This window comes from Oncorhynchus kisutch, linkage group LG29 (genome assembly GCF_002021735.2).
Source record: "Oncorhynchus kisutch isolate 150728-3 linkage group LG29, Okis_V2, whole genome shotgun sequence".
Taxonomy (NCBI): domain Eukaryota; kingdom Metazoa; phylum Chordata; class Actinopteri; order Salmoniformes; family Salmonidae; genus Oncorhynchus; species Oncorhynchus kisutch.
In genome coordinates this window covers 40,482,842-40,495,011 of record NC_034202.2, presented here as the reverse complement: position 1 = coordinate 40,495,011, position 12,170 = coordinate 40,482,842, and the positions used below count along the sequence as shown (strand labels likewise).

The window sequence follows — 12,170 nt, the reverse complement described above, 5'->3', positions numbered from 1 at the left end:
AACAGTGGGTTAACTGGTCTAGGAACAGTGGGTTAACTGGTCTAGGAACAGTGAGTTAACTGGTCTAGGAACAGTGGGTTAACTGGTCTAGGAACAGTGGGTTAACTGGTCTAGGAACAGTGGGTTAACTGGTCTAGGAACAGTGGGTTAACTGGTCTAGGAACAGTGGGTTAACTGGTCTAGGAACAGTGGGGTTAACTGGTCTAGGAACAGTGGGTTAACTGGTCTAGGAACAGTGGGTTAACTGGTCTAGGAACAGTGGGTTAACTGGTCTAGGAACAGTGGGGTTAACTGGTCTAGGAACAGTGGGTTAACTGGTCTAGGAACAGTGGGTTAACTGGTCTAGGAACAGTGGGGTTAACTGGTCTAGGAACAGTGGGTTAACTGGTCTAGGAACAGTGGGTTAACTGGTCTAGGAACAGTGGGGTTAACTGGTCTAGGAACAGTGGGTTAACTGGTCTAGGAACAGAGGGTTAACTGGTCTAGGAACAGAGGGTTAACTGGTCTAGGAACAATGGGTTAACTGGTCTAGGAACAGTGGGTTAACTGGTCTAGGAACAATGGGTTAACTGCCTTGTTCAGAGGCATAGATTTTTCCCTAGTCAGCTCTGGGTTTTGATCCAACAACTTTCCGTTTACTAGTCCAACGCTCTAACCACTAGGCTACCTGCCACCTCTACACTCTAACCACTAGGCTACCTGCCGCCTCTACACTCTAACCACTAGGCTACCTGCCGCCTCTACACTCTAACCACTAGGCTACCTGCCGCCTCTACACTCTAACCACTAGGCTACCTGCCGCCTCTACACTCTAACCACTAGGCTACCTGCCACCTCTACACTCTAACCACTAGGCTACCTGCCGCCTCTAAAACCGGTTTTCACATTCGTACAACAACTTCTCTAGATCAAACCTCCCGTTCTCCTAGAATAATAAAGAACATAACTAATAATAATTTAAAACAATTCTCAGCCTAAATTACATAATTTTCTGGAGAACTCTGATTTAGTAAATACAACAAAACATTGTCCAGTTTACATTTTATTTTCCAAATGTTCATTAGTAACACAAGGACGGTAGGCTATACACAGTATTGCATTTGTAATTTGCACCAATGACAACATGAACAAACACAATTCCAAAAAAGCCATTCTTTCCAAAATACCCAATATGCATTGCAATCATTTCATTAAAATGAAGTAAAAATGAATTCAAAAAAATAATAAATACATTGATATTCAAGGGTAAATGAATAACAGGGTAAAAATAAAAACTGCAAACATAAAAGACAACTGACCTTGTGTATTCTTGGGGTGCGTTCAGTTCAATTGAACGTTTGCTACATTTTGTAACAGTTTGTACTGAACAACACCTTTCCCCAAAACGTTCTTGAACAGACTAAGGTACATTTACTTCATTTGGTGAGTGTGACTTGAAGCAATATGTTAAGTATTTAAAAAGGGCGACTGTACATTTTTAACCTCCAACCGCTCTCCTTTTCTCAACTGGTCGTTCAGTACAGCACTGTTTCATTTGAGCTTTACACTAAATTCATACTGAACGCAGCCCTCTATTTGAACACAACCCCAGTGGAACATTCTGGTTGGACCGCAGATGGTCAAGACGACCATTGCTCAAATGGACCAATCAGCAACCAGAGCAATGTGACCTGAACGGACACAGAGCCAATAGGAAAACATTCTACCCCTGTAAACAGTGTTCTCCACATGTTAACGCACCAAAACAAACAACAAAAGGCAGATCGCTTTCAGCATGACAATGTTTTGGAACGTTCAGATAGAAATAGACTGTGTAGAACAAACATACCTCTGACATGTAGAATAAGGATTCACATCAGCTCAATTCATGGCAGATTTGCAATGTTCGAGAAAGTTTGGCAAACTGAACATGGCCCAGTGTCAGCACTTTACAACGGAATTGGTTAAACCTTTACGAAATGACGATGAACCAAAAACTACACACAGGTAAAAAAAACCAGGATGTTATGTAATGTTAGACAACAAAGAACAGGATGTTATGTAATGTTAGACAACAAAGAACAGGATGTTATGTAATGTTAGACAACAAAGAACAGGATGTTATGGAATGTTAGACAACAAAGAACAGGATGTTATGGAATGTTAGACAACAAAGAACAGGATGTTATGGAATGTTAGACAACAAAGAACAGGATGTTATGGAATGTTAGACAACAAAGAACAGGATGTTATAGAATGTTAGACAACAAAAAAAACAGGATGTAATGTTATTGACAACAAAGCACAGGATGTAATGTAAAGTTAGACAACAAAGAACAGGATGTAATGTTATTGACAACAAAGCACAGGATGTAATGTAAAGTTAGACAACAAAGAACAGGATGTAATGTTATGACAACAAAGCACAGGATGTAATGTTATGACAACAAAGCACAGGATGTAATGTAAAGTTAGACAACAAAGAACAGGATGTAATGTTATTGACAACAAAGCACAGGATGTAATGTAAAGTTAGACAACAAAGAACAGGATGTAATGTTATTGACAACAAAGAACAGGATGTAATGTTATTGACAACAAAGAACAGGATGTAATGTTATTGACAACAAAGCACAGGATGTAATGTAAAGTTAGACAACAAAGAACAGGATGTAATGTTATATGACAACAAAGCACAGGATGTAATGTAAAGTTAGACAACAAAGAACAGGATGTTATAGAATGTTAGACAACAAAGAACAGGATGTAATGTTATTGACAACAAAGCACAGGACCCATTAATAGTCAATGTAATGGTACAGAGTATGTAACATACAGGCACCTGCCACAATAAAAAGGAAACTCTCGAGTATATGAGGGATACAACGTATATTGAAAGCAGGCGCTTCCACACAGATGTGGTTCCTGAGTTAAGCAATTGACATCCCATAATACTTATGTTCATGTATAAAAATGCCCTGATACTTTGGCTACTATGGCTAGAAAAAAAAGTGATTTAAAAGAGGGGTCTCATAGGAACATAGGGGGTTTAAAAAGGTGTGTGTGTGTGTGTGTGTGTGTCAGTCACCAGATCTCAACCCAATTCAACACTTACGGGAGATTCTGGAGTGGCGCCTGAGACCGTGTTTTCAACCACCATCAACAAAACACCAAATGATGGAATTTCCCGTGGAAGAATGGTGTCACATCTCTCCAATAGAGTTCCAGACTCTGGTAGAATCGGTGCCAAGACACATTGAAGCTGTTCTATCTAGTCGTGGCCCCACATCCTATTAAGACTCTTTATGTTGGTGTTTCCTTTATTTTGGCAGTTACATGCACTCTGTGTTTTAGGAAATTCAGAGTAGTCCTCCGTTTCTGCACATCAACTATGGATGCATCTCATATGGCACCCTATTCCCTATATAGTGCACCCTATTCCCTATATAGTGCACAAACTTTATTAGACTCTTTGCAAACTGGAATCCATACATCCTGAGGCTGCATTCATTGTAGCTGGGGATTTTAACAAGGCTAATCTGAAAACAAGACTCCCTAAATTGTATCAGCATATCGATTGCGCAACCAGGGCTGGCAAAACCTTGGATCACTGCTATTCTAACTTCCGCGACGCATATAAGGCCCTGCCCCGCCCTCCTTTCGGAAAAGCTGACCACGACTCCATTTTGTTGATCCCTGCCTACAGACAGAAACTAAAACAAGAAGCTCCCACGCTGAGGTCTGTCCAACGCTGGTCTGACCAATCTGATTCCACACTCCAAGACTGCTTCCATCACGTGGACTGGGATATGTTTCGTATTGCGTCAGACAACATTGACGAATACGCTGATTCGGTGTGCGAGTTCATTAGAACGTGCGTTGAAGATGTCGTTCCCATAGTAACGATTAAAACATTCCCAAACCAGAAACCGTGGGTTGATGGCAGCATTCGCGTGAAACTGAAAGCGCGAACCACTGCTTTTAATCAGGGTGACCGGAAATATGACCGAATACAAACAGCGCAGCTATTCCCTCTGCAAGGCAATCAAACAAGCTAAGCGTCAGTATAGAGACAAAGTAGAATCTCAATTCAACAGCTCAGACACAAGAGGTATGTGGCAGGGTCTACAGTCAATCACGGATTACAAAAAGAAAACCAGCCCAGTCACGGACCCGGATGTCTTGCTCCCAGGCAGACTAAATAACTTTTTTGCCCGCTTTGAGGACAATACAGTGCCACAGACACGGCCTGCAACAAAAACATGCGGCCTCTCCTTCACTGCAGCCGAGGTGAGTAAAACATTTAAACGTGTCAACCCTCGCAAGGCTGCAGGCCCAGACGGCATCCCCAGCCGCGCCCTCAGAGCATGCGCAGACCAGCTGGCTGGTGTGTTTACGGACATATTCAATCAATCCCTATCCCAGTCTGCTGTTTCCACATGCTTCAAGAGGGCCACCATTGTTCCTGTTCCCAAGAAAGCTAAGGTAACTGAGCTAAACGACTACCGCCCCGTAGCACTCACTTCCGTCATCATGAAGTGCTTTGAGAGACTAGTCAAGGATCATATCACCTCCACCCTACCTGACACCCTAGACCCACTCCAATTTGCTTACCGCCCAAATAGGTCCACAGAAGATGCAATCTCAACCACACTGCACACTGCCCTAACCCATCTGGACAAGAGGAATACCTATGTGAGAATGCTGTTCATCGACTACAGCTCGGCATTTAACACCATAGTACCCTCCAAGCTCATCATCAAGCTCGAGACCCTGGGTCTCGACCCCGCCCTGTGCAACTGGGTACTGGACTTCCTGACGGGCCACCCCCAGGTGGTGAGGGTAGGCAACAACATCTCCACCCCGCTGATCCTCAACACTGGGCTCCCACAAGGGTGCGTTCTGAGCCCTCTCCTGTACTCCCTGTTCACCTATGACTGCGTGGCCATGCACGCCTCCAACTCAATCATCAAGTTTGCGGACGACACAACAGTGGTAGGCTTGATTACCAACAACGGCGAGACGGCCTACAGGGAGGAGGTGAGGGCCCTCGGAGTGTGGTATCAGGAAAATAACCTCACACTCAAAGTCAACAAAACTAAGGAGATGATTGTGGACTTCAGGAAACAGCAGAGGGAACACCCCCCTATCCACATCGATGGAACAGTGTTGGAGAGGGTAGGAAGTTAAGTTCCTCGGCATACACATCACAGACAAACTGAATTGGTCCACCCACAGGCATAGCATCGTGAAGAAGGCGCAGCAGCGCCTCCAACCTCAGGAGGCTGAAGAAATTTGGCTTGTCACCAAAAGCACACAAACTTCTACAGATGCACAATCAAGAGCATCCTGGCAGGCTGTATCACTGCCTGGTACGGCAACTGCTCCGCCCACAACCGTAAGGCTCAGAGGGTAGTGAGGTCTGCACAACGCATCACCGGGTGCAAACTACCTGACCTCCAGGACACCTACACCACCCGATGTTACAGGAAGGCCATAAAGATCATCAAGGACAACAACCACCCGAGCCACTGCCTGTTCACCCTGCTATCATCCAGAAGGCAAGGTCAGTACAGGTGCATCAAAGCTGGGACCGAGAGACTGAAAAACAGCTTCTATCTCAAGGCCATCAGACTGTTAAACAGCCACCACTAACATTGAGTGGCTGCTGCCAACACACTGACTCAACTCCAGACACTTTAATAATGGGAATTGATGGGAAATATATCACTAGCCACTTTAAACAATGCTACCTAATATAATGTTTACATACCCTACATTATTCATCTCATATGTATACGTATATACTGTACTCTATATCATCGACTGCATCCTTATGTAATACATGTATCACTAGCCACTTTAACTATGCCACTTTGTTTACATACTCATCTCATATGTATATACTGTACTCGATACAATCTACTGTATCTTGCCTATACCGTTCTGTACCATCACTCATTCATATCTTTATGTACATATTCTTTATCCCTTTACACTTGTGTGTATAAGGTAGTAGTTTTGGAATTGTTAGGTTAGATTCCTCGTTGGTTATTACTGCATTGTCGGAACTAGAAGCACAAGCATTTCGCTACACTCACATTAACATCTGCTAACCATGTGTATGTGACAAATAAAATTTGATTTGATTTGACCCAGGGTCCGTAGGAGTCTGGTAGAAAGTAGTGCCCCATATAAAGAGAATAGGGCATGTGGTCATACTGTACCATAGTAGTGGACATAACAGCACTTCTCAACAACAACAAACTAAAACGTGCACCCGAGTATTGAGTTTGGGAATCCCTGTCCTATATAGTGATCTGATTTCTATTTGATCAAAGTGGTACACTGTATATGGTACAGAGTGCTATTGGGGACACATGCCGTGTCTGTAGTAGGGTACTAACACCTCTAATGACTGTCTGTAGGAACAGGCGTGACTGAAGTGCTGTTGTGTCCACTACTATGGTACAGTATGACCACACACCCTATTCCCTTATATGGGGCGGCAGGGTGGCCTAGTGGTTAGAGTGTTGGACTAGTAACCGGAAGGTTGTAAGTTCAAACCCCCGAGCTGACAAGGTACAAATCTGTCGTTCTGCCTCTGAACAGGCAGTTAACTCACTGTTCCTAGACCAGTTAACTCACTGTTCCTAGACCGTCATTGTAAATAAGAATCTGTTCTTAAAACCTGTTAAGCCTACCCCCTACTTTTTCGAACATTCTGTTAAAAAATGTTTTGTGAAAGTTTATCGTCGACTTTTTTAATTTAAAAAAAATGACGTAGCGTTTTGAAACTGTTTTTTTCTGAATCACACAGTTTCCATAGATGGCTATTTTAGGTATATATGGACCGATTTAATCGAAAAAAAGACCCAATAGTGATGTTTATGGGACATATAGGAGTTCCAACAAAGAAGATCATCAAAGGTAATGAAAGTTTTATATTTTATTTCTGCTATTTGTGTAGCGCCGGCTACGCGAAATCTTTTGTTTACGTCGCATTCAGGTATTTCGGGGTGTTGCATGCTATCAGATAATAACTTCTCATGCTTTCGCATGGAAACAGTTTCTATCTCTTCAGCGCGATGTCCTCTTTCAATGGGGCGCGTCCTTGTGAAGATTGCGCGCTCCCTCACCCTTTGGCGGGGCGAAACCCTCCGGTCACGCAATAATACGTATGTGCGTCAGCAATTTCTCTCTCTTTGTTCCAAGATCCACCAAACGACGTAGGCTTCTCCTTTCGAGCTTAGATCTTTTATATATGATTAAAACATGTTTTAGCTCGAATTTGAACTTAGTTTGACCAGTTTAGTCGACATATAATATGTAATTTTGAAGTTTCGATGCGCAACCCATAGATTTTTGAGTGCTTTTCAGCCGAAATTAGTCTCGTTTGACAACACAAAGACACACATTTCAAAGGGAAACGCTGGTTTTGGTAAGTATGACTTCTTCCACGACTTCTGATCGAACAACGGCTAAGGTAAGGGAAGATTTATGTGGTTATTATGTTTCTGTGGACTCCGAAATAGCGAAGCCATATTGCTAATCTATGAGCGCCGTCTCATATTATTGACAAGTGAACGAATTCTGTAACGTTAAAAATAAATGTAACACAGCTGTTTTATTAAGAAGAAGTGTATCTTTCTAAGTATATGTAGAACATGTATATTTAGTCAACGTTTATGATGTGTATTTCTGTTATCTGGCAGAGTTACCATAATTTCTCCGGCCATTGTTGTAGCATTTTTTAGCCATGACCTTCTATGTAAACCGTGATTTATGGATATAATTAGCATATTATTGAAAAAAACATAAATGTACTGCATAACATGTCCTATTCCTGTCATCTGATGAAGATTTTCAAAAGGTTAGTGAATTATTTTACTTTTAATCCTGCTTTTGTGATTGCATCTATTGTTCTACAAAATGGCTATGTAAATTAGCCTATCTTTGGTGGTGGTTTGACATAAATATGTGCTATGTTTTCGCCGTAAAACATTTTAGAAATCTGACTTGGTGGCTAGATGAACAAGGTGTTTATCTTTCATTTGAGCTATTGGACTTGTTAATGTGTGGAGGTTAAATATTTCTAAGAATATTTTTTGCGTTCTGTGTGCTACTGTGTCAGTTGAGCAGTGGGGGAAGGTGCCCTAGCGGGACGTGTGGTGCCAACTGGTTTTAAGAGGTTTTAACTGACTTGCCTAGTTAAATAAAAGGGAAAATAAATAAATAAATATGGTGCACTACTTTCTACCAGAGTCCTATGGACCCCGGTAGTGCACTTTATAGGGAATAGGGTGCCATATGAGATGCATGCACTTCCTATCACAGCTTTTAGAGGTCAGGCCACACCGTGAAGTCCGGCGGGGTCAGGCCACACCGTGAAGTCCGGCGGGGTCAGACCACACCGTGAAGTCCGGTGGTTAGAACCAGATGGGGGCATCTCCTCTGACCAGGATATTGGCTGTCATTTTCACTTTGCAGACGATTCAACACGTTGAAACGGTCACACTCTGCAGGTGACCAACGGCGCAAGGCCGTGTCCTGGTGTCCTTTAGGAGAAAGGCAACTGTCTTGCCAACGTGATGTCATGCATCAGTTACAACGAGTCCCTGTGGTGCCACACACAACCACCAAGGGAGTCTTTCATTTGAAATGTTTCCATTTGAGAAATTCTACAATCACAATTGAACAAGACACTCTGGAACCCCCACCACAGTAGAATCAGTACCGTTCTAGAACACGCCAGGTGCTCTGGCACAAAGCCACAGTAGAATCAGTACCATTCTAGAACACGCCAGGGGATCTGGCACAAAGCCACAGTAGAATCAGTACCATTCTAGAACAATCCAGGGGCTCTGGCACAAAGCCACAGTAGAATCAGTACCATTCTAGAACAATCCAGGGGTTCTGGCACAAAGCCATAGTAGAATCAGTACCATTCTAGAACAATCCAGGGGTTCTGGCACAAAGCCACAGTGGAATCATTACCATTCTAGAACACTCCAGGGGCTCTGGCACAAAGCCACAGTAGGATCAGTACCATTCCAGAACACTCCAGGGGCTCTGGCACAAAGCCACAGTAGAATCAGTACCATAAAGCCACAGTATAATCAGTACCATTCTAGAACACTCCAGGGGCTCTGGCACAAAGCCACAGTAGAATCCGCACTGTTCTAGAACACTCCAGGGACTCTAGCACAAAGCCACAGTAGAATCAGTACCATTCTAGAACAATCCAGGGGCTCTGGCACAAAGCCACAGTAGAATCAGTACCATAAAGCCACAGTATAATCAGTACCATTCTAGAACACTCCAGGGACTCTAGCACAAAGCCACAGTAGAATCAGTACCATTCTAGAACAATCCAGGGGCTCTGGCACAAAGCCACAGTAGAATCAGTACCATTCTACAACAATCCAGGGGCTCTGGCACAAAGCCACAGTAGAATCAGTACCATAAAGCCACAGTAGAATGAGTACTATTCTAGAACACTCCAGGGGCTCTGGCACAAAGCCACAGTAGAATCAGTACCATTCTAGAACACTCCAGGGGCTCTGGCACAAAGCCACAGTAGAATTAGTAACATTCTAGAACACTCCAGGGGCTCGGGCACAAAGCTACAGCTGGAATGGTTGATCATCAATCGTGGATCTGGAATGAGTAGCCACACACACACACACACACACACACACACACACACACACACTCACTCTCAAGGTTGGCTATAGGCCTCATCTTCTACCCAGGCACACACACACCCCCCCCTTGCTGTCATCAAGAGTGAATCTGTAATAAGTAGCCACACACACACACACACTCACTCTCAAGATTGGCTGTAGGCCTAAAACTTCTACCCAGGCACCCCCCCTCCCCCCGCCATCTCAGTAGTAATGACAGATCTGCAGTCTGCTCCCAGGATCGTTCTTCCCTGGGCTGAAGAAAGGAGATACCGGCTCTTCAAAGTACGCGTCAAACATGTACAACTTCTTCATGGTGACTGCGTCGTAGAAGGACACGCGTCCTGCGTCGTAGTCCAGGTACACGCCCACCCTCGGGGAGTTCCAGTAGTCGGCCAGAGGTATCTTGGCATCCTCCTCGTTAGCATATAGCCTGTCCTGCAGACTGAGGCTCCAGTAGCCGGAGGATGGACACAGATTGACGAAACCCTTCCTGGGACTGTACTCCCCTGTCACCCCCAGGTACCATACGCCCTTGTCCTTCACATCCACCTGAAATAAGAAACAACAAATCAAAACCGTACTGTACTTGCCTTTCTTCATTGAGTTTCCCTGTCACCTATATGTACATATGGCCCAATGAAAAATGTGGCTTCAACCCCTAGAATTTGGATTAGGATCCAAGTGGTTTGAGCATTGAGCCAGTAACCGAAAGGTTGTTGGATCGAATCCCAGAGATGACAAGGCAAAAACAAAATCTGTCTTTCTGCCCCGGAGCAAGGCAGTTAACCCGCTGTTCCCCGGGCCCTGAGCAAGGCAGTTAACCCGCTGTTCCCCGGGCCCTGAGCAAGGCAGTTAACCCGCTGTTCCCCGGGCCCTGAGCAAGGCAGTTAACCCGCTGTTACCCGGGCCCTGAGCAAAGCAGTTAACCCGCTGTTCCCCGGGCCCTGAAGACGTGGATGCCGATTATGGCAGCCGCCCCACACCTCTCTGACTCAGAGGTGTTGGGTTAAATGCGGAAAACACATTTCAGTTTAATATTTTAGTTTCAATACTCGGCGCGGAGACAATACTATCATTTTTCCCACCAGGGGTGTGATTCCACCAAACAGACTTGTTGCAGATATAAACCAGTGTGTGATGATGTAGTGCACACAAAATTTACTTTTTAGTTGAAGATTTCATGTACCTAATAAAAATCTAGAAAGGTCAAGGTGTTTCAATGTATTATTATTGGACCATGCTGGTCATCTATGAACATTTGAACATCTTGGCCATGTTCTGTTATAATCTCCACCCGGCACAGCCAGAAGAGGACTTGCCACCTCACATAGCCTGGTTCCTCTCTAGGTTTCTAATCTCCACCCGGCACAGCTAGAAGAGGACTGGCCACCTCACATAGCCTTGTTCCTCTCTAGGTTTCTAATCTCCACCCGGCACAGCCAGAAGAGGACTGGCCACCTCACATAGCCTTGTTCCTCTCTAGGTTTCTAATCTCCACCCGGCACAGCCAGAAGAGGACTGGCCACCTCACATAGCCTTGTTCCTCTCTAGGTTTCTAATCTCCACCCGGCACAGCCAGAAGAGGACTGGCCACCTCACATAGCCTTGTTCCTCTCTAGGTTTCTAATCTCCACCCGGCACAGCCAGAAGAGGACTGGCCACCTCACATAGCCTTGTTCCTCTCTAGGTTTCTAATCTCCACCCGGCACAGCCAGAAGAGGACTGGCCACCTCACATAGCCTGGTTCCTCTCTAGGTTTCTAATCTCCACCCGGCACAGCCAGAAGAGGACTGGCCACCTCACATAGCCTGGTTCCTCTCTAGGTTTCTTCCTAGGTTCTGGCCTTTCTAGGGAGTTTTCCCCTAGCCACCGTGCTTCTACACCTGCATTGCTTGCTGTTTGGAGGTTTTAGACCAACGCTCTAACCACTAGGGTACCTGCCGCAAACCTTGTATACAATTCACCACTAAAATGTTTAACATTAGATATCTGGTGGTTCTCTGTAGCTCAGTTGGTAGAGCGTAGTGCTTGCAATGTCAGGATTGTGGGTTCAATTCCCGGGACCAACCATATGTTAAATGTATGCACGTATGGCTGAAAGTCGCTTTGGATAAAAAGAGTCTGCTAAACTGGACATACTATATTATTATAATGGCTTTCTGCCAGAAGTCGGAGGTCTGGATGAGAGAGTACAGTGGCCATTTTGTCCCTGTGCTTCCTACTCTGTTCTTCTCTATGCTGCTCTTCCTTCAGAAAAGCATGCGTCACAACTTTGTTCACTTGTACAATTTCTCTCGTTCACTTTCGCTTGTAAAATGTCCACAATCACCGAAAATATGATTCGTTAGCGACTAGCTATGCTTGTGTAACTTTATGAGCTGGACTTGCAATTAGTTTCGTTTTCACTTGTTAGCATTTAGCTAACGGAGTCTGTGATTTCACTACTACTTGTGCTAATTCTGTTAGCAATTTGGTAAAAGCCATGGGCATTTTTGTTGTTGT

General features: G+C 44.3%; 1 protein-coding gene across 2 annotated transcripts in view; it reads right to left on the bottom strand.

Moving 5' to 3' along the window:
- Positions 1-8,198: 8,198 nt before the first annotated feature.
- Positions 8,199-12,170, bottom strand: part of trim47 (tripartite motif containing 47) — a 28,427-nt gene continuing 24,455 nt past the window's right edge. For both annotated transcript variants that reach the window (XM_031809499.1, XM_031809500.1), the window contains exon 10: positions 8,199-10,217. In XM_031809499.1, the coding sequence (XP_031665359.1) occupies positions 9,870-10,217 (348 nt within the window). In that variant the 3' untranslated portion in view covers positions 8,199-9,869. The remainder of the gene's footprint in view (positions 10,218-12,170) is intronic.